This window comes from Antennarius striatus, chromosome 9 (assembly GCF_040054535.1).
Source record: "Antennarius striatus isolate MH-2024 chromosome 9, ASM4005453v1, whole genome shotgun sequence".
Taxonomy (NCBI): Eukaryota; Metazoa; Chordata; class Actinopteri; order Lophiiformes; family Antennariidae; genus Antennarius; species Antennarius striatus.
In genome coordinates this window covers 4,005,573-4,027,874 of record NC_090784.1, presented here as the reverse complement: position 1 = coordinate 4,027,874, position 22,302 = coordinate 4,005,573, and the positions used below count along the sequence as shown (strand labels likewise).

At 41.0% G+C, this 22,302-nt stretch overlaps 3 protein-coding genes across 7 annotated transcripts; 2 read left to right on the top strand and 1 right to left on the bottom strand.

The window, feature by feature from the left end:
- The first annotated feature begins 365 nt into the window (after positions 1-365).
- On the top strand, positions 366-10,261 carry LOC137601692 (matrilin-2-like). 2 transcript variants are annotated; one of them, XM_068324036.1, is made up of 13 exons: positions 366-498; positions 3,226-3,431; positions 3,571-4,143; positions 4,226-4,348; positions 5,436-5,558; positions 6,287-6,409; positions 6,534-6,656; positions 6,948-7,070; positions 7,260-7,382; positions 8,029-8,439; positions 8,535-8,687; positions 8,978-9,070; positions 10,105-10,261. In XM_068324036.1, the coding sequence occupies exons 2-13, from the start codon at positions 3,305-3,307 to the stop codon at positions 10,152-10,154; spliced, it is 2,145 nt and encodes a 714-aa protein (XP_068180137.1). In that variant the 5' UTR covers positions 366-498; positions 3,226-3,304; the 3' UTR covers positions 10,155-10,261. The 2 variants fall into 2 exon arrangements, with proteins under 2 accessions (XP_068180137.1, XP_068180138.1); XM_068324037.1 differs by having other exon boundaries at positions 438-509.
- Positions 10,262-10,555: 294 nt separating this feature from the next.
- LOC137601693 (calphotin-like) lies at positions 10,556-18,243 on the top strand. Of its 4 annotated transcripts, none has more exons than XM_068324039.1 (4): positions 10,652-11,134; positions 14,292-15,455; positions 16,998-17,057; positions 17,174-18,243. In XM_068324039.1, exons 1-3 carry the CDS (start codon positions 11,047-11,049, stop codon positions 17,012-17,014), a joined length of 1,269 nt encoding a protein of 422 aa, XP_068180140.1. In that variant the 5' UTR covers positions 10,652-11,046; the 3' UTR covers positions 17,015-17,057; positions 17,174-18,243. The 4 variants fall into 4 exon arrangements, with proteins under 4 accessions (XP_068180139.1, XP_068180143.1, XP_068180140.1 ...); XM_068324041.1 differs by having other exon boundaries at positions 10,657-11,134; positions 17,001-17,057; XM_068324038.1 differs by lacking the exon at positions 16,998-17,057 and having other exon boundaries at positions 10,556-11,134.
- Positions 18,244-18,731: 488 nt separating this feature from the next.
- On the bottom strand, positions 18,732-22,131 carry LOC137601656 (2-iminobutanoate/2-iminopropanoate deaminase-like). The gene is made up of 6 exons (XM_068323973.1): positions 21,962-22,131; positions 21,173-21,278; positions 20,873-20,927; positions 20,696-20,764; positions 19,712-19,767; positions 18,732-19,606 (listed from the first exon to the last, which is right to left on the bottom strand). Exons 1-6 carry the CDS (start codon positions 22,024-22,026, stop codon positions 19,547-19,549), a joined length of 411 nt encoding a protein of 136 aa, XP_068180074.1. The 5' UTR covers positions 22,027-22,131; the 3' UTR covers positions 18,732-19,546.
- Between the last annotated feature and the right edge of the window lie 171 nt (positions 22,132-22,302).

Here is a 22,302-nt window from a genome sequence, read left to right as displayed (position 1 = left end):
GATCTGCATGATGATAGATGCAGTGTTTATTTTGGAGTAAAACCTTCTGGACTCTTCATCAACACTGTAAAACTGCCAGGACAAAATCTTCTAAACCTTCCTTCAAAATTTGTACAGAACAAAAAAAAATTCTGCGCATAAAAAGTATTTAAAAGTCTAGTGTTCCTGAGTCTGGCATAAAAATAAATTATTTAATTTTAAGTACACACTGGAGCATAAAGGGAAGTTGAGAGCTTAATATGAAACATTTTCATGAAAAGGATTCAGTCCCAGCTCTAAGTGAGTAAAAAATATCCCCAGAGTTAGCAGGAGCTGAGCTAGAGGCGTCTCCTGCCTGGAGTCAGTGGGAGTAAACAGGAACAGTGGATGGAGAGACGGACAGCCTGGAACAGAGTGCTCGCAGGTTGGAGCTACTGGACTGATCATTATTCCTGCTTTCCTGCTTCTGTTGGAATTTATTTAGAAACTGTTTGCGGGAGCTGTTTGTTAGATAACAGGGTAAGTACAGGGTAAGTGTATTTGCAGGATTGCTGCAGACTCATATGCATACTTAAATATCATTCCTTCGAGGATCTTATGTGTGAGTGTGTGTGTTTATTTTACTGTTTTAAAAATGTGACAATAAGTACAATCAACACGTTAGTTTCCATCAGCTGTATCTTGAAAGGTCATAAAAGACAACTAATTCCAAACAGGGATCATGTTAAACTGTTCAGGAGCTCACTATTTCTGTTTGGAGAAAACAAGCAGCCTTGATTTTTGTTTATGAGGAAATGTGAGAGGCAGCACGCTGGGATGGAATCCTGCCATGTAAAAAAATCACTGGTATAATAACAGTTTTTAAAAAGTAAATTATGATTGCATGTTTCCATTCGTTGGCACTGATTGTAATCAGAATATTTTTTCCTCCCTGGTTTGCATACAGGATGCACAATTTAACATCACATTACAGCGTAGGACAGTGTTGTGGAGAGACTCCATTCTACAGTATGAAGCTCTACGGCAATTTAAAAAGCTGTACATTTCTTTTCCTGATCACTAATCAATGAAGACAACATTCAGTTCTGAGGTAGAGAGACATCAAACACATGAGGTCAGAGGTCAATAGCTCTGTATGGGATGAGACAGATATGTTGGCCCTCGCAGGTCTCATGTCAGCTGCTATCATATACATCTCTGTGTGGGACAGTTCATTAGCTCCTCAGAACCTGATCCTGCAGTCAGATGGAGCTGTATTATACATTATGTAATATATAGCATATTTCTACACCAATCACAGACGGCTTTGAGACAGCAATGCAGCCTGTGTCTGAATATGACAGGGAATGGATAGCTCTCCCGAGGACTGGATAGGAAAATAGTCTGGAGCTTCTCAGCTCCTGGTAAAATCACTATAAATGTGTCGCGAAACACCCACAACTTCATTCATGTGGAGTAGTGTTGACCTCATATAATGACAGGTGAGAGGACCTCCACTGATGTGGCACCACAAATTTACAATAAAACAATAATACTTAATTGTGTATTTTTTTAGCAACATCAGCACAATGGCGTGTTCATTACAACCACACACAGTCTAAAACGTGAAATCTGAAGCTGAGGAGGTCAAACATGCAGAAGGTGAAAGTTCTCACTATTTTTGTCTCTCCTCATCATTAACTTCGTTCCACGAGCTCCCTCACAAACTCTGTTTCACCAAGGAGGTTTTCAGTTTTGTTAGCAGAAAGTAGTACTTTGGTGATATTTTTTGTAGTTAAACCATCAGAATGAGAGGAGGAATCTAGTTTTTGGCACAGATAGTGCCAGCATATAGTCATTTGTAAAAATGGCTTTTATTAATTGACATTAATCTTCTGGATCCCTGAGCTTTTGATAAGTAACCATTTACTTGATGTCTTCCAAAAGTGTTCTTGCTTTTTTTATGGATAAATCTTTGAAATGTTCTTTTTTTTGTCTGCATGTATTCTCATAGTTTAACACCATGAACAACTTTTTATGAGATCAATGCTCGTTTTAGTCTTGCAGCAAAATCTTTTATATCTTTTTTTGCGTGCATGTGACATCACCGGTCCGCTCTGAGAACTAAGTTGACAATCTTTTCTAGAATTTCCTATTGTGAGCCAGAGAAGGAAATGCTGCACCTTTGTGTGTTAATAAGCAAACCAAACAGAAACACAAACAGGGTAGTGGATAGACAGGCAGTGCTGTTAGAGTGGAAGAGACTTGAGCTGTTTCATTATTTCTCACAATTTACAACTTATTATGATATTATAAAATACCAGATTATTGGAGGTCCTGACAGTACAGAATAGGCCACCAGAGGACAACAGCGCAAAAGGAAGATAGAGGGCATGAGATTGTGATGTCTGAAGTGAGACTCATCACTTTCCAACAGGACCCAATGGTTCTGAACAATTGGACTCAACAGAAGCTGGTAAGCCCTGAACCAACATGCATGTGTGATGGAAACTCAGGCCCAGAGAGGCTACCAAAACCCAGCAGGGCCAGGCTAGCAGAGTACCCCCAACCCCAGACAGCCATGACCCGAAGAGCCACGGGAGGCGCCAAGAACCACGTAGACCCAGAGACAAAGGAGGCAGCGGTTTCCACCGCTAGGGTGCCCGGGAAAAGCCCAGAGGGCCCGAGGTTAGATCACCAATTGGAGTAGAGAGTATAGTATAACATTATTGATCCCTTAAGGAGGTTCCATCAGGGAAATTGATTTCTCCGTCGCACTACACACAGCACAGTGAGTACACAAACACAGAAAAAGCACACACAAAGCACCAACACATAGAAAGTAGTACCAACACCAAATAGAAAGAGTAATAAATAACCAATCAAGAATATACAAATAGAAAATCATTAATATGCATAGAAATAAAAAAAGAAACAGGCCTAGTTTGGCATGGGTAGAGTGAAATGTCTATACTGTTTGCATTGCTTTTGGTGCATTGTTTGTTTGTTAATTAAATTAAGCAGATGTTTGGAGATTGTCTTTGAAATGTTCTGATATATCTTCAGATATTCCCATCATTCTGAAAAATTCTGATTTTTTCCACATGCAAACTAAAGGTATAGAAAACATGGGTATGAACTAAATGTACATCTATGTGTGTGAAATATATAAATAAAGAGTGGAAAAGTAATTTAAGCACAATTCTTCTAAATAACACATGCTCTTCTTTTGTGTCTTTTGTTTTTACTTTCTTCTCTTTGGTGCAGGTTTGTCCTGCATTGTGGGAGTGTTTCTCTCCACCCCTGCATTTCCACCCCTTTTGAAGAAGTTTTGCCTCTAGTCAGAATGAGATCCTTGGCCCTCTGCATTTTTTGCCTGTTATGCTGTAATGCAGTTGAACCGGACAGACGCCGCCCCAGACACACAACAGCTGGAGGGCAAAATCAGACAACTGCCCAAACCAAAGCAGCAGGTAAATGACAAGTTTTTGATTAAAATCTGAGCTGCTGCAACAACAACTTTGTCAAAGTCAAAAGCTGTGATTTTAACCCAAATAGATCCGCATTTCCAATGTTGGTTCCCTTATCACATATCTCTGTCTTTGGTCACAGACAAACATTGTAAAGCTGCACCACTGGATTTCGTCTTTATAATTGATAGTTCTCGAAGCATTCGCCGCCATGACTACGAGAAGGTCAAGACCTTCATCATCAATCTCCTTCAGTTCCTGCAGATCGGCTCAGATGCCACTCGAGTCGGTCTGCTCCAGTACGGCAGCGAAGTCGAACCCGAATTCTCCCTCAACACTTACACCACTAAGGCTGAGGTGGAACAGGCAGTCAGAAACATGGAGCACCTCGCCACAGGAACAATGACGGGTCTCGCCATCCAGTACGCCATGGAGAAATCCTTCACTGAAAAAGAAGGAGCACGGCCAGCACATCTGCACATCCCACGAATCGCTATGGTGGTGACGGATGGACGGCCCCAGGACACTGTGGAGGAGATTGCAGCTCAGGCGAGGCAGGCAGGCATCCAGATCTTTGCTATTGGAGTGGGTAGGGTGGACATGGACACCCTGAAGACCATAGGGAGCATTCCACACTCTGAACATGTGCACCTGGTGGCCAGCTTCAGCCAGATAGAAACCCTCATCGCTGTGTTCAAGTCCAAACTGTGTGGAGGTGAGCAGCTCCTCTGTTTCCTCTGTTTTTCACACATGCATGTTCACCCTTTGTCATTCATCTAAATGAGTGTGTGCATTAGTTACAGAGATGTGTGAGGTGGTGGACCATCAGTGTCAGCACATCTGTGTAAGCAGCCCTGCTTCGTACAGGTGCAAGTGTAGGAAAGGCTTCAGCCTCAACCCAGATGGCAAGACATGTAAAGGTGAGAGGAATGACTGTCTCTGCTCTGGTCTGTCCTTTAGAAACAGATGGTTGAACTGGTTTAGAACTGAACACGTTGACCCTTTCAAAGAGGGTCATAGCTGATCATGGCCAAAGATCTTGATCTCTCTTTCCCATTTCCCAGGGTGACCACTTCTGCTGTAATCCCAGTCCAGATAGAGCTGATTTATTATCTTATTTTGACATCAGGATGAGCATGGTCCAAAATGACCGACAAAACCAGCTCCAAATATCATGGACTGCCTCGCCTTGAAAACTATAGAGCAATCATCTAAGCTAAGTTGTAATTAGTGCATAGCCAAAAGCACGCATAGGCACCCGAGGCAGAAGAGAACAGAAGACATTCTAAAGGAGGAGCCATGAGTCTCTTGTCCAATCAACAGTCTCCACCTGTAACAACACCTGTGATAAAGTGAGAACATCCATCAGTATATAAAATTGAATTTAAAAAATTTAATTAAAAAAAAAAGGTTTTAAATCCATCATAGGGACACAAACATAAGACAATAAAACTCTTTCTGTTCTTCAACTCATCTTTAACAGACATAGATTTTACATGTCACATGTATTTATTCAGATCGTGTGGGTGTCAGCTGCAGAGACAGGTCTTCTCTCAGAATAATGGCTCTAGATGACTCTGACCTTGTGGTCAGTCACTCCTGATAACACTGGGGCTGTTTTCTTTACGTATCACTGAAGGGTGTGTGCGTCCACTAGGGGATGAGAGGCTAGGAAACAAGGAGGAAGGTACAATTAATGTCACAAGTTGCAATGTCATGACCTTCTGCACTGTGTCATTGTAACACGGTAGAAGAAGTCTAGGTTCTGTTTCATCTGTCTGTATGTTGTCATGGTTCCCACAAAGGGTAAATCAGGTTTCTGTTTAAAAATCTGCCATTCACGCCAAAGCAATCTGGATGAATGAATAACAAAGAGGGCAGATATTATTTTTCCGTGAACTGCTGCTTTAAACGTACGTGGTAAATGTTGTGTCAGTCAGGCTTCTGTTTGTTGGAGATCGTGAAACTGTAGTTGGTGGATGACTTTGTCTCCATGTCACCCTCCAGCTGAAGATGTGTGCGCTGTGGTGGATCATCGCTGTCAACACATCTGTGCCAACATACCTGATGGCTACGAGTGTCGCTGTCGCCCAGGGTATCAACTCACCATTGACCTGAAGACATGCAACAGTAATTTACTTCTTACTGCAGACTGCACATCATTTTCTTATCAATCACTATTGGTATTAATCGTTATTATACATTTGAAGATAGATCTCTGCTTATAAACCTAAAAACCTAATCAAATAGCTACTCAGTTGCAAACCCAGGTTTATATTTCCTGCACATTTATTTTTGATTGGATGGTCACAGAAAACCTTCACATAGTTCAATTAGGAAATTCTTATTTTAGAATGAGACGCAGCATTGTAAGCATTTGAGAATACGTTGTTATCCTCCTGGATAAGGGACCACCTTGAACCAAAATCTAGAAAATAAAACAGTGTGTTGTGAATTTGCTGGAACTCCAAACCGAATGAGATCCAGGGATCTTCCTGCCAATGATGTTCCTCCAGCCCCTGTTCCTCCTCTGGTGCATGTCAAACAGAAAGGCAAAAGGGGGGAGACTTCCTGCCAGAAGTGTGCTTTTGCAATCACTAAAGTAGCTACCGTAAGGTGGAGGAAAATCCAGGATGTTACTGCATAAAAACAAGGAGGATGTTCGATCTGAGTGGAACTAGATGTTTGCTTTTTTTACTATGTGTAGATCTGACAGACACAAAGAAGAATGTAGTAATTAAAATAATGATAGTAAGTTAGTCTTGCGATGACAGCTTTGAATGTTAAATATTATTGTTGTGGTGTTGTGATGTAAGGAGCAGTTCTATAGTGTTAAAAGGAATTTTCACCCTCATCAGAAATAGACTACTGTGACTTGGGGAATCACGGCTGTGAGCAGGACTGTGTCAGCATTCCAGAGTCCTACATCTGCAGGTGCAAGAAGGGCTACACCCTCAATCTGGATGGCAAGACCTGCAGTGGTAAGTACTTGTCTAAAGGTAATCAGACGTGATCTGATGGATGATTTTTAGCTATGCTGTTCTTTCTTGCCTGCTGTTGACACGCCATTCTGACCGTCTCTCTTTTCTACTGTGTGTCACTCAGAGATTGATTACTGCGCCGATGGCACCCATGGATGTGAGCAGGAGTTTATGAGCACCAAAGACAGCTGCCTGTGTAAATGCAGAAAAGGCTTCACACTCATGCCTGACGGAAAGACATGCAAGAGTATGATTTACTGTAATTCTCTTAGAAATTTTTAGATAATTTAAGAATCAATCCATATCTCTTAAGACTCAGTTTGTTTTGTACTTTGCCGACTTTTTTTTTTTTTAGTGTACAGGAACATTTGTAAAAAATGGAAATTAGAAGTAGCCCACATAAATGTTGTAATTTGAGTAGTTGAGTTATTTTTTTCCACCAACAGAAATGTGTTTGATTATTGTGCCTGTAGCATTTTGCAAACTTTGCCAGATCAGCAAACTAACCCTACGTCACACATTAAACTTTTTCCCGCAGAGATTGATCACTGTGCCGATGGCACCCACGGGTGTCAGCAGGAGTTTATGAGCACCGAAGACACCTGTGTGTGTAAATGCAGAAAAGGCTTCACACTCAAGCCTGATGGGAAAACGTGCAAGAGTGAGTGTTCTCCTGTTCCCAACCAGGAGAGATGCATACTCCACATGTTGTGGGCAATGAGATCTGTAGTAAAGGGGTCGCACATCCTGCCTGAGGCTCAAGAACAAACTTGATACTGTAATATTAGACAGTACTGGTGATAAATGGTTTTCTGTACATCAGGACTGACTCCTTTACTGTTCTCTGCAGAGGTCGACCATTGTGCTGATGGGAAACACGGCTGCCAGCAGGAGTTTGTAAATGCAGAAGATTCATGTGTGTGCAAATGCAGAAACGGATTCACTCTCCAGCCTGATGGAAAAACATGTCTACGTGAGCTCATTCATCACTATAAGTATTTGGTGGCCTGCAGCCAAAGAAGAAAAAAATCTGTCACTCTACTGGAGAGTAGCACTGCCTCGGTACAGACCCTCAGCAGCTCTGGCTACCGTTTCATTTAGATTTAATCTGGATTTCTATAAAGTGCAGATAAATGCATTGCTTTAAATGTAGTCTTACAAACGCACATTTGAAGTGAAGGCAGAAGTAAGACTTAAAAATTAACAAAAATCTAATTCTAACCTTTCATCTGGAGGTTTTTAAACGCTGTTTGTCTCCTGGTTCCTGCATGTTACATCATTATGGATGAATTTTGACGCTGTTGTGAGGTCGGTGGTACAGCCAGTTCTCACTGAAAATCCCCCAGATTAAGAGTATATTCAGTGTTTATGTTTATCACCTTGCATGGAGCTGGAATGACTCCAAAGAGTCAAGGTCTTTTGCAAAAAATCTCATCAATGCAAAATACCTTTTCACAGATCTGGACCTATCAGACGGTAGAAATAGCTGTGAATGTGGGTGTGTCATGAGCATTGACTCTACATCTGCAGATGTAAAGGAGAAGTGAAGTTGAGGATGGAGAAAACTGCTGAACTGAAGGAACAGATGTGAAACGTGTTTGATGTTCTTTCCCTGACAGAGCTGGAGTGTCATGATGGAGTCATGGATCTGGTTTTTGTGATCGACGGCTCTAAGAGTCTGGGCCCTGCTAACTTTGAGCTGATCAAACAGTTTGTGAACAGTATTGTGGACTCACTGGACATCTCCAGGATGGGCACACATGTTGGCCTGCTTCAGTACTCCACCAAGGTGCGTACAGAGTTCACCCTGGGCCAGTACACCACAGCGCACGGCGTCAAACAGGCTGTTTCCAGGATGGAGTACATGGGCAGGGGCTCCATGACAGGTTCAGCCTTACGCCACATGTTTGAGTTCAGCTTTTCAGCTAAAGAAGGAGCCAGGCCGGACGTCCCACGTGTCAGCATCATGTTCACTGACGGAAGATCGCAAGACGATGCATCTGAATGGGCCAATAAAGCAAAGAACTCAGGTACACCTGCTATGGTGCTTCACCATTTAGACACACTACAGTTTTCAATCAAGATATTGGTTGTCAGATTTTGTCTTGTTGTCTTCTCTTTTCAGGCTTTACAATATACGCTGTGGGTGTTGGCAAAGCCATTGAACAGGAGCTGAGAGAAATAGCGTCCGAGCCCAATGACAAGCATCTTTATTATGCTGAGGATTTTCAGAGCCTGGGGGAAATCACAAAGAAGCTCAAGTCCAGGATGTGTACAGGTATAAATACATATAATAATAAATCATAAAACGTTTCTATAGCAGGAGACCAGCATTGTGTGAACGTGGTTGTAATATTTAGTTTGTTTCCATGTCAGTTTCTGAAAAACATGAACACACCATTCAAATGGTGAATCACTGCCCCCTCCTGCTGTTGTGTTAATCACTGGGTAAATCTGAATTTTTCACAGGGTGAGAGAATGAGGGCAATCTGCTGAGTAGACTGGTAGAGGTATGGGGAGTGGGGGGGGGGTAAGAAAGATCTCATCTGTTTGTTTCTCCTCCCACAGACAAACCTTCTGATGAAAAGATGTGCCAGTGTGAGAATGTGTTGATGTTTCAAAAGGACATCACAGAGAAGCTAAAGAGCCTAACGCAGAAAAATATCCTTTGGCCAACGCTGCTGCGCTTCCACTGTAATCAATCCATGAAAAGACATCTACATGGAAAAACTATTTGAACAGAGTTTTCCATCTAGGTGAAACTGTTTTTCTACCACTGAGCAACGCTAATAAATCACCAAATCCAATCTGATGTGACAGAAGGAAGCCTAGAACAGGAACATCTGAAATGCAGTTATCTGTGATATACAGACGCATACAAAAGCAACACATACTGTATATGACATAAATATGAAAATACGTCTAATTTGGGAAATTTTGCAGGTATTGTCACAAAAGCATTCCTTCGTAGGTTGAAAGAAACTTTTGCTTTTTTTCTGGCACAAAATGTTTGCCTGCTATGTTAAGAAATGCACTTTTTTAATGATCCCATTGGGAAAATTATCTTTACACTCTGACTATATCAAACATTCCTTTACTTGTGTACAGGCCCCTGAAACAAACAAACACACACACACACACACACACACACACACACACACACACACACACACACACACACACACACACACACACACACACACACACACACACACACACACACACACACACACACACACACGTATGTATATAGTGTGTATACAGTGGGAGGCAGAGTGACGGGCAGCTGCTTCTAGGTGTGCCCTAAATGAGCAGCTTGTAGGGGGGCAGTGTCTTGCTCAGGGGCACCATGGTAGTGCGCGGTGAACTGGCACCTTCCACTGCCACCACACAATCCAAATGTTTTTGGTCCACGCTGGGCCTTGAGCCGGCAACCCTCTGGTCCCCAGTCCAAGACTTAGTGCACTAAGCTACTGCTGCCCCCAATGTTGTGATGGCCAAGAAAATTTCTATGAAAATTTGGAGTCACTTCAACTTCACTTCAACAGAGTCCAGAGGAAAAACAGCAGCACTTCTGTATAAGGAAAAACATACAGGATATAATGTTATTAAAATTAAATGAACAAATCCATAAATTACTTAATTTAATAGGCTGTGCTTTCATTTGTATTTAAATATTTCCTTGACATGTGTACTTGAAGACATGTCAAAGAAGCTGGAGACACTTGAGAATCACCTCAAATAAGATCCTCCTCTCCTCTCCTCTCCTCTCCTCTCCTCTCCTCTCCTCTCCTCTCCTCTCCTCTCCTCTCCTCTCCTCTCCTCTCCTCTCCTCTCCTCTCCTCTCCTCTCCTCTCCTCTCCTCTCCTCTCCTCTCCTCTCCTCTCCTCTCCTCTCCTCTCCTCTCCTCTCCATCTGCAAATATGCTATTTATATACTTTTGAATAAAATGAAAAGCATTTCTTTGTAATTCTCATGATGTAATGTTAAATGAAGCTGAAAGCTTTGTAGCTTACTAATAAACTTTTTATACGTTACATTCTACTTGTTTTAATTTTGCTGGGGAATCACTGAGAAACAGTTTTCAAGTTAAGATGCTACTTATTTCTCATAATGGTCATAATAATGTAAAGTGAGCTATTAAAGTCATATTCAAACTCAGTACTTAAAAAAACAACAACATAGATCCACTTTAAACAAATAAAAAAACAAACACATCTCGACACTGCGGTCTGCAGGAGTTCCACTGTGGACACGACCACTAGGTGGTGGATCTCTTCCAGAGGAGCCACTCCTCCTACAAAGGGGAGGAAACTCTCTTGAAGCACATGTGTTCTTCCTCCTCCTTTCTGAGCGGTGGCTGAGCAGGAGTGTTCACAGACCATTCAGCATTTGTGTCTGGCTTCTTGCTGCATCTCCTTTGCTGATATTGGGCCAGAGGGCGGCCGGGCCATGCATACACACTCAAAGAGCATAGAGGAGATGATAGTGCCCTGCTATTCTTAGGAACTGAAGAGCTACAGCTGTTCATGCTTTCACTGCCAGACTGTTTGTGTATTTGCTAACAAGGAGCTGTGAGAGCTTTTCTTTGTGTTTTAAGTTCAGATTTTTTGTGTTCCTCTCAACTTTTGCCAAACATGGGGTGCTCCTCATCCAGCGCACAGGTGGTTGAACAAGAGAAAAGACCAGGCATAAAGCCAGAGGACAGCACTGGGGACACAATTGGTAAGTAACGACTATCATTACATTTAAAGAGTTGCTTATCTTTGTCTCTGTGTGTCTGAAAAACTGGTGAGTGTGAAATGTGACTGATTTTCTCAACAAACAGTAGCAACTGAAGTCACTTTGACTGAGCCGGCTGACTGAGTGTTGGTCTGGTACACAGTGTGCTCTCCCTCTCTGCTGCACCACAGAACCTCATGGGCAGAAGGATTCATGCTTACTTGCTTCCCTCAAAGCGCTATTTATTTTGAGTCTGTCAAAAGTAGCTTTACATCCACAGAATGAATGCTGATCAGAACTGTAAAATGCACGGCATGAATGGTGCCGTGTGTTTAATTCTCACTCTCTTTCCATTATGGTACCTAACCTCCATAGGTAAAACATATGTAAATATTAATATTGTTCGTATTAGTATTGTTAGTATAGAAGTATGTTACAAGCTCTTTTTAGCCTAAAGTTAAGGTTGCAACCCAGCTGTCTGATTTGTCACCTCAGGTGTTTTTCACATACGGTGTCAAAAGAAAAGCATCCTCTCCAAAATCCTCACCCAAAATCAGTTGAGAGATTGCAAACATCTCCATGCTTCCAAATGTTTTTATATTAAAAAAAACATCAAAGAAGTATTCTAGATTGTCATCTGTCCAGACAGGATACAGAGTCGTTCAAGCAAAAAGTTTGCCGCTCACACAGAGAAATCTTTTTAAGCTACTCTGACGGCCAAACGTGACTATGAAACCTTTAGGATCTGAGCATGTCCTCTCTTTGCTTGACTTTGCATACAAACTCGAATGTTCAAGTCTGTGCACACACCCACCAAACAGCCTGACACAGAACGTAATTGTTAATTCATGGCTCCAGTCTACTGACACATGGCTACGTCATGCACACTGATGCATGTACAGTACTGCATGTTCTCATTGCCTTTGCTAGAATGTAATCCTTTGTAAAACCTAAAATCAACACTTTAGTTGGAATAAAGAAATGTAGAAAGTAGTTTTGGAAGAAATTAGCAGATGGATAGCTGATGTATCTTCTGTGTTTATGTGCAACATTACCTTCCATTCTCTCAGTCTGATCTTTGTGTCAGTGCATTGTCTCTCCAGAGGGCTGGCAGGGGTCACCTGGGGAAGCTTTGGTTGAGTTCCAGGCTTTTACATCACCCCGATGAGAAAACTTCTTGTTGTACCCACTGCCCAGACAGGATTCTCTGAGTCTGACTGGTTGGATGTTTAAATCATCTTGGCTTCACTCTGAAAAGCCAGCTGTATGCCATCCAAGCCACCACCGGTCCCATCCCCTGTCCGGGCCCCTGTCGGCCCCCTCCCTATCTTCTGTTCTCTTTGCCAGCCATGTCAGTGTTTTGACAGAAGTCTCTGTCATCTCTGGCTGTTAAATGATGTTGACACACGAGTCATCCATGCCTGGACAGGACATCTCTGTCTTGAACAAAACACACGCAGACAGTTTTGTGTCCTACATTCAAGACGTGCATTTCTAGGGTGAAGAACATCTACTGTATATAAAGAAATTATGCTGACTCAAATACTATTAAAGGTTATGAAAATAGCCATGTAAAACCCCTTCTTTTTATTGTATACCTTCCATTTAATTTGACTCACAGAAATCCTTTCAGTGCTCTTCCACATACTCGTTTTCATATGATTTGCCAGATCGTCACATTCCCTTCCACTCATCAATCTCTTCACTTCACCAGTCCTGACATACAAGCAAAACCAGAAAGCTGCATCCAAACTGACACCAATCTTTCTCCCCGTTCATCTTCTGGTTTGTCTATTACCATTTTTGCATTTTTTTGTCGGCTGACTAAAGGAAAACTGATAACTGACACTTTGGAGCCCACTTCAAAAGTTGTCAACCTTTTTGAGCTGTGCATTGCAGTTTCTGGCATTTGAGTTTCCACGCCTGCTATTGTCTCTCATCTGCTGTATATTTCATTCAATGCCTGTTGTCTTGTTCACATGCACAAATATGAGAGCAGGTTTCAGGGTATGAGAAAAGCAAGGTGTCTCCCCAGAGGCAAGAAAAGCTTTCTTCACGGGTATTTAATTTCCTGAGTGTGACTTGCAAAGCGCTTGGGTTCAAACACAGGCATGAACATTTCATATTTTCAGCTGCGGAAATGAAAGGATGTTTTCTGTAGCATATAATCTAGTTGTCTCATTCCTCATCTTTTGTCTTCCATGTGGAATTAAGCTGTTGGTTTTAGTTATTTAAACAGGGTTTGAAGTAATTTTAAACATACGAATGATCATCATTTTTGAAGACGAGACAACTGTAATCATCTTGTCTTAATCTGCTTTTCCACCTTGCGAGTCACGGGAGTAGCTGTGACATCAATCTGAATGTGTTTCTTTATCACATATCGGCATCAACGTACTGTATAACATCAACAACATGGAAGAATAAAATGAAACACTGATGTTTAATTGTGATAATGTGTCAATATCATACGTATAACATCCTGTTAGTGAAGTTGTTGCCTTCAGACAGGAGCTGATGGTTTCACTTATGTCGCTGTTGGATTGGAGGGATTACATAATAAACTACTGAATGGATTTCCATGAAACTTGGTGGGATGATTGTGCTTTGGCTGGAATAAACCATTTACATTTTGGTGCTAATCCAGAATTTTTGGTTTAACATTGCAAGATAGGATTTGTGGGGGCATTTTCTATTTTCAGTGGGGAATATATGGATAATTAAAATAATCTGACTTTGGAATTGATTGAGATCTAAACTAAAATGTGGATACACTAAATTTTAGAGCTGTCTTCAGACAGGGAGGTCTGTCCTACAATTAATCATTACAGGTCCATGAGATGCTTTCTAAATAAAGCTTGGTTTACTTAAAGAGGACTGTTTGGGATTGGTGGATGTATTCACTCCACTGAGTTCTACTGATTTATTTTTTGTTTCGTAAAGTTCAAAATTTATAAACAAAATCATTTGATTTAATTGAGAGAATTCTTCAAGTTCTAACGCCACACCAGAAGGAAATATTCCTTAAAGCCTTTTTGTTACTCAGTATTGTCATGTGGTTATCCTCACGATAAGAGATTCTGTCGCTCAGAGCTAGATGGACTCCTTGGTAAATGCTAGTCTAAAGATCTCATCAATCTTTTTTTGTCATTCCTGGTAGCAACTAAAAATGGCATCATCGCAGAAGGTGCACAAACCATCGAGGACCAGATACAGTTGCCAGTGCAGACTGCGATACCGAACAATCTTCAACCAGGAACTGATGATGAGGAACAAGCCATGATAACAGCCTTGGAGGCACAAGAGGATCTTGGCTCCGGGGAGGACCTCTTGGCTACTCCTGAACCTCAGCTAAAACCTGCTGACCCTGCAGAGCCACCTGAGGAGCCAGTTGCTCCACTTGAAGTCACTACTGAACCGGAGGCTACTGATGAGGTGTTAGAGGCAGTAGAAACTGTAGTGGCTGATGTTCCTGAGATCAAAACCCTCCCTGAGGCTCCAACAGAGGCCCCTGCTTCTGAATATGTTGTCGCTGTGCAGGCAGAAATGATTGCTGCTGTTGAAGAGGTGACCTCTGTAGAACCTGAGGCCTGTACCATTCCTGGGTCCACTGTATCTGGACCAGCAGAGACTCCAGTAGTTGCCAAAGAGGCAGCAGCTCTAGCGGCTGAGTCCCCCGAAGAAGTGGCTACTCCTGTGGATCCAACTGATGATGCTGCACCAGTTGCTGCCTCGGTTGAATCACGCGAGTCCTCTGAACCCACTGAGCAGTCAGCACCACCTGCAAGTGAAGCTGCAGCCTCATGTGACTCCTCAACACCAGAACCAGTGCCAAGTGAATCTGCAGTCCCAGAGGAAGCTCTGGCACCCACTGAAGGTTCAGCACCAGCTCCAAGTGTAGTCCTGGATGAGGCAACACCACTACCTGAATCTTCAGCATCTGCTGAGACCATAGAATCTCTAATAGATACAGATATTGCTCAAGCAACTATTCCAGAGATGTCTCCTTTAGATCCCACCACAGTTGAGGCCCAACTTGAATCTCAGCCGGCTGTTGTGGAGGAAACTGTGCCTCCTACACTGCCTGCTGAGACTCCCCCAGTGGTCGAGGCATTCACACTCACAGAAAGCACCCCTGCTCCATCTTCTGGATCTGAACCTTCTGGCCCTGAGGTGGTCCAGGAGGTAGAGGTTCCAGCATCTGCACCAGCGGTTCCAGAAGCATCTTCAGGAACAACAACCTCAGAGTCTAAGGCAGATGGTGAAATCAAAGCAGAAGCTCCAGCGGAGGAACTCACTACAACAGAACTCTCAGCGCCTGCAGGTAGGGAACTCTGAACACATCTATATTTCCCTCAATCTGATCCGGGCAATAATTTAAGTAGTATTTCCTGCATAGTGAAATGATAAAACAGCTTTTAATCTTTCAAAATGGTAAACTCAGTTCATTTCCACAGTAGTTCTTAGGTAACAAGTTATATTAGATTTTTGTGGATGCATAAAAATGTGGAATGGTCACATTTCCACCAGAGGGTAATTTTTTACGAACCTATTGAATGACAATGGGATTATAATGGGACGGTGTCAAAAAACTTTGAGGCTAATTATGACAGTATTAATGGTTCAGTTTATTTTATGTTGTTTTTTGGTGTGAACAATTCATCACCCAATGTTGTGGTCTGCTTGACAACGTCTGACAAACTGACTTCCATCCCTCCTCTAATCCCTCCTCCAAGCAGTTCAGCATGGTTGATGGTTAATACTGTATACCTGTGCTACAGTAACAAAAATGTATATGCAAGAAACGTATGCAACATCTTCATGTCACACACAGGGTAATCCGAGTCAGATTGTTTGAACCATTCAAATGTTTGTCATGAGCAATTACTCTCATGGAATCCCATCTGCACGGCAGTGATTAGTTGGAGCTGACAGGATCAACAGGGTTGTTGGGTGGTGAGGCTGAACAGATAACAGTGGGAGAACTAGAATGTAGCCGCACATTCTCTGCGTGAGAAAAGAAGGCTTGCCGTGAGCATTTCATTTATAGCAGGAGCATGTTGTCAGCACAACGCCTCTGGTCACGCAACTCCAGCTCTATTGTGAACAAACTGCTTCCAATTACAAGACAATGTCTACATTCTCCAAGCCTGCAGTCAAAAATGTGATGCCGTAAATTTTTTATGCTTCATTGTAAAACCGATTTTAAGTATGTAATCAGACTGTTTTTTTAATTTTTACTTCATTAAATCTGTTTAAGAAAGAGTATTGTAATGGACACACCAGCATTGCTTTTCATGCCTGACCAGAATGTGTTGAACAATATCTGGTATTTAACAAAAATCCACAGCGATTATCTGACCACATTATGCACAACTGAACTATTATTGGGAAAAAACTACTACTGAAACCAGTTAGAGCCATTGTGCATTTCACATTACTCACTGGTCAGTTACCTCCAGGAAGTTGCAGAGCCCTTGGTGTTCAGGACAGCCTGCACCCCACTATAGACTCCCAGAGAACATGTTGTTCCTCTGTCAGGGCAGAGAATGCGGCACATGTAGAACACTGGTCTGGTGTGGAATATTGCATAACTTTAACAAGACTTTCTCTCAGGGCTAAGAGGCGTGTGTCAGTGCATGCACATGCATTTAGAGGCCAGGTAAATCACAAGTAATAGTTCAGTAGAACCAGATGCAGTCAAGAAGGAGCATCATGGCTTCTCCTTTGTGGCTTGCTTTCTTTAGATTGATGCTGAAATTGCACCTGAGACAAGCACCAAGGTCCATCCACATGAATGTGGCTTGTTTTGACTGTATGTCATTTATATGTGTGTGTGTGTGTGTGTGTGTGTGTGTGTACTCAGCAGCAGCTGAGGCCTAACAGGGTGCACAGCCATAGAAAGCCTAAAGAAAAGATGGCGAGGGTAAGAGTCCAACCTGGTAGTATTTACATGATCGGCTGGTAGTAACTGTACAAGCCGAGTGTGGCTGGTGGAAAACGTCTCAAGGTTTTCTCACTCTGTTCTTTATCTTGTTTCAGACAGAGGACATTCACCAAGGCTACTGTTGTAGGAAACTGGAGGAAGAAAGACAAAGCAAAAAACTGGGACATTTTCATTGTCTAAGCGCTCACCAAATTTTTCATTGTTTGCTTTAATATCTTTGATGCCTTAATGTTATTCAGGAGAGAGCAGGATTTTTCCTAATTTGTGAATAGTTTTCGTTTACTGAAGCCATATGTGCCTGGAGCTATATTCTATATGGAGGCCTATGCAAAGAAACACTATTAAAAACACAGAATCAAGGCAATATCCTGTGAAATGTGTGAGGCGGTGTGTTAAACTAGGAAAGTGATGCTTGCTGAGGAACTCAGTGACTATTTTAAATGGCTACTTCTGAGGAAAACAAGCCAAACACAACTGTGAATAAAAGCATATAAAGAGTTAGAGATGACACACTGGTGTCTACACTGCCAGCTATTTTGTAAATGTAATTTCCTATGAAACTTATTAATAAACATATGCCAAAATCTGAACCTTCTTTTCCATTCAATGATTATTTAATTGCATGTTCATTTAATTTATAGATGACATTTTTAAAATTTGTGTGATGATAGTGAAGTACTAATAAACAATACTGTATAACCTGTGCCTTTTATCACTTGATTTCCATTGAAAAATGTTTAAGAAAAATTATTGCAGATGTGCAAAAGATGAGTAACGTCATGGTGAATCCCAGCCAGAGGATGTAGATAATTCCACTGTGCTGATGCCATTTGATGAAGAGATTGTGAGCAGCTGTTTAGTATCTGCAAGATAAATTCCATTCCTAAAATTAATGGTGGTTCCAACTATGAAGTTGAACAATGTGATGACACAGATGTCTTATACAGATTGGTTTGAGTGTGTTGCATGCATGTGTAGAACCACAACAGTTTACAGCATTGGACTGGATTTAAAAAAAAAAAAAAACTTGGTTCGACAGTTTAAATTTTTTTGTAACATTTGATGAACATGGGAACAATTTTTTTTTTAAATATGAAATCTTTGTTTCTCTAATATTTTTGTGTCTGTAATTCTGACCGGGTGTACAGAATAAAGTCTTCTTCACTAAAGCTATTTAATGAAATGGTCTATGTTTCATCTATAAAAAACCCCAAAAAAACAGACCTCTCAGAATGAGCATTGTTTAGATTGTAGTCTTGTCATAATCAATTGAGTATAGAAACTGGCAGAACAGACAAATAACATGAAACCATGACCAGGCTGGACCTCATTATTTAGAATGACTTCATTTTGTCACATTTCAGATCACATCAGATTCTTTCATTTAAATTAGGCAGAAGGTAATAATTCCAATCAGCTCAGGTATCGTTTGGCTGAGGGTTAGGAAATAAACTAACTAAAATTCTGAACTTCCACACACCACCTTAATATATACCTTTTGAAATTTATCTACTCAACAGCAGAAAGAAACACTGGGTTAATTTATACAAAATATGAACACATACCAGCAAATTTGAACAGATTTCCATTGGACAATGCTTTTCTACCAAAACTGCTCTAATTGATGGAAAAAATGATCAAACCAAAGGTGAGTTGTAAAGTACTGTATTCTGCTTGCACAATGTTTTAATTGGATACTACTTTCTCAGAGCAATCCACATGATCTTGTGACCAGCAACAAAATGTTCAGTAAATTAAACAATATGCTTCACATCATTCCAAGTAAACATACACAAGATCTGATCTCAAACCTCTCTTCTCATTTAGTTACAGTTGCTGTCACACAAATGCAAAGAGTAATTAGAAAACTATTATCCAAAAAAGATGAAAACTTTTTTTATACATGCAAGTATGCACACTATTACAAAGTTTTGTATCATCTATAAAAATATCTAATAAAAACTAGTTTAATATTTCAGTGTAACAAACTCAGTTCAGTTTTCTACCAAGTTTAAATCAATCCAAAAATATTTTAATGCTTTTTGTCCTTATTAGCCAAAAGCAGTAGCCAGAGCAAGGCAACTTTTCACCATGTGACTTTGTGCTTCTGAAATAGAGCAACTTGGAAACATTGGAGATATTTTTAATTATCTGTCAAAATAACAGGATTCACTGGTGTGGATATGGCCGTTTAAAAAAATGGATGATCTTGCATTAGTGGTGGAATTAAGCACTAATACACATGCATGAGAGGCATTCATTTAATACGTAGTGTTATCTCTAAACACGCGTCATTAACGTTAGAGGAGACAGAGTACTGAACCTACAGCACTAAATCACTCAATACCAGACTCATTATCCCAGTTAGTGTAAAGGAATGCTCATTATTTATTTTCGGCTTATTCCTGAAACAATAAATACTTAAACTCAGTTGTAAGGTGTTTCCACTTTTTATTGTGTTTATTTTTTTAGGACGCATTGGTCAGTGGGCCCAGTACAGCAATAGCTTCGATCTCAACCAGCCCACCCTAGAGAGAGAAAGAAAGAGAGAGAGAGATGACATCACACACAAACTCCATTTTAAATCCTCTGCAGAGTTACTTCAGAAGAAAAGTCCTACCTCTAATACTTACTTTGGGAAGAGCAGCAACCTGGAAGGCGGCTCTGGATGGGTAGTTAGATTTGAAGACTAAAGAAAACATCATTCAAAGATATAAACTTTCAAACACACATTTTTAACATGTTCATACTATTAAAATGCTCACACGGCTGTACTTTGGTTAAATTAACTGGTATGAATTACCTCAGATGGTTCTGACAGCCACAGGGAGAGAACATTCATGCTGTGAGTAACACTTGAGCTTTTCCTGCACAGTCACATTTTTTTTAAACTTATGAACGCTTTTGTGTTTGCCTCTCTATATCTGATAGTCATGTAGGTGACTTGAGGATCTAATTAATAAACAGGAGTTAATTCATTTTGGGTCAACCCTGACAGTCTAGAGGACAAGGTGCCCTGCAAATTCAAAATACTGAACTTAGAAAATGCCAAAATGTTTCTGGGATTTGTAAATATAAATATATAGAAGGAAGTCCTTTTTGTGACTTCAATTTCATGATTTCTTTTCGATTTGTGGAGAGTCGCACAAAGCAAGTCTGACATTTGCATTTAAAAGCACGATCCTCATCGTCCCTCTACTGCAGTGGTCGACTGAGTTTCTGAACATGTGCTTCAAAAGTTCTTCTAGGATCCTTCTGGGCTTGTCGACAATGTTCATGATGATAATCATCTCAATAATGTGCCCAAGAACAGTTTGAAATAGATGATATTAATGAAAACTTAAATAGAGTATAAACCTATAGATTTGAACTTAAAACAGCACATTAATTGAATGTAAATTCTGCAAGAGTGAAGACGATATGTATGGTTCATCTGTAAAAACTGACAGTGAGATGACTTCTATTAAACTAGTTTGTACATCTGCAAGTACTGCAGCGACACCTAGTGACAAAGTCTGTCTTTCAAGGAATTGAATTCATTAAGTGTGACCTGAAATTAGTTTGACCCGAGCTCAGCAGTAATTTACAGGTAAAAACAATCAATCAAAGATGCTCACATTCTTTGTAAACTGTGTTGACGTTTGTGAAGTCATTCATGTCGGCCAAGAACACTGTGGCTTTGACAACTGCAGGAAACAAAGATAAATACACGTTGGAGTCAGAGTTAGAAATAATGAACTGTAAAGTTATCCAGTTCAAATTTAGCATGTTTGAGTCAATTCGGGTTGTCTCACCGTTTTCAAAACCACATTCCGCTGCTTTCAGGATTTCACCCATGTTCGCCAGAGCCTGCACACAAAAGAATTTCCAAATAACCTCTCACACTTTGGTACGTGCAGATTGGAAATTAATCTATATGGCACGAAGAAGCCCTGAAAGTTATGTTCAAATAAAATCCTACTCCTGCAGTAGGTGGATCAGAGGACTTTTGCTTAAAGCAGACTATCAAGCAACCACAGCACCCCTCATCATCACAGTCAAGAACTTCTTTCAGTTCATGAAGCAGTGGTTGAGGGTCCTTGATGGTGGCCCACCTGTCTGGTCTGAGCCTGGACGCCCCCCTCCACTAGCTCTCCACTGGTGGGACACATTCCCAGCTGTCCTGAGATGTACAGGGTTCGATCTACCAACACAGCTTGGCTGGCAGACACAAAAAAAAGGTGGCATGAGATTAAAAGTTATGCAATGTTTTCTCCTGTTGCAGGAAAGGAAAATGCAGATATTATGATTCTCATTTTACTGATAGAAACATTTAGAGACAAGTCTTATTTCTATACATTTTGTTAATTCACTTCAGTATTTCTTCACTTTTCTTTTAAATGGTATATAGTGGATCTATTTGTTTTAAAGGAGGTATTCTAAATATTAAAATCAATAGTAAGACACATTCATGCCTCCGTCAGCTTTGGGACCTTTTTTCCTTTCAGTTCAGATTGAAATATTAACATGCCAGCCAGTGATCACACAGAAGCTGCACTCCAATGCTGGTGGGACCAGACTGGTGGGACCAGACTGGAGGAGGACACGGCTGCGTCGAGGAGCCTCGAACACACATGGCGGGACTAGTTCACCAAGTTTAATAAAAGTTTAACCCAAATCCGAAATATTCGGACTTTGCTCATCTCACTGAGGTAACAAATGGACGCCGCAGTGACAGTTATCTGTACGATTACTCTGAGTAAATATCACCACACTAGTAATGGCTCTGACCACTTTAATCACAGTTAACATGCTGTCTGCCAACTTTATAAATTCTGGATTTAAAAATCCTGGACGCGCTGCTGGATTAACACAAGTTTCCGCCAAATCCAACGTCTTCTCACCTGTACGGGCCGATAGCAGCGGGGGCTTTAGTTGTGCTGATAATCCTCCGGATTAAAGCAGCCATATTCAGAATGTAAATTCAGACTAAGTGAAAGAAATATTTTTTTTAACGCGGAGCGGAGGCAAAAGCGAGTGGCAGCTGTCAGGAAACTGGACGAGGTGAGGTCACGGTGGGCTCTTGTACCGTAAATGACAGCGTAGACACGCACTCAATGATTGAGTTTACTTTTCTTCCTGTTAAGAGTGTTTATGGACGACTTACAACTATTTATTTTTGTTTTAATTAATGTGCTGAGTGAAAAAACAGGTTTTATCTATATGCTGAAACGTGTTCTCTGGA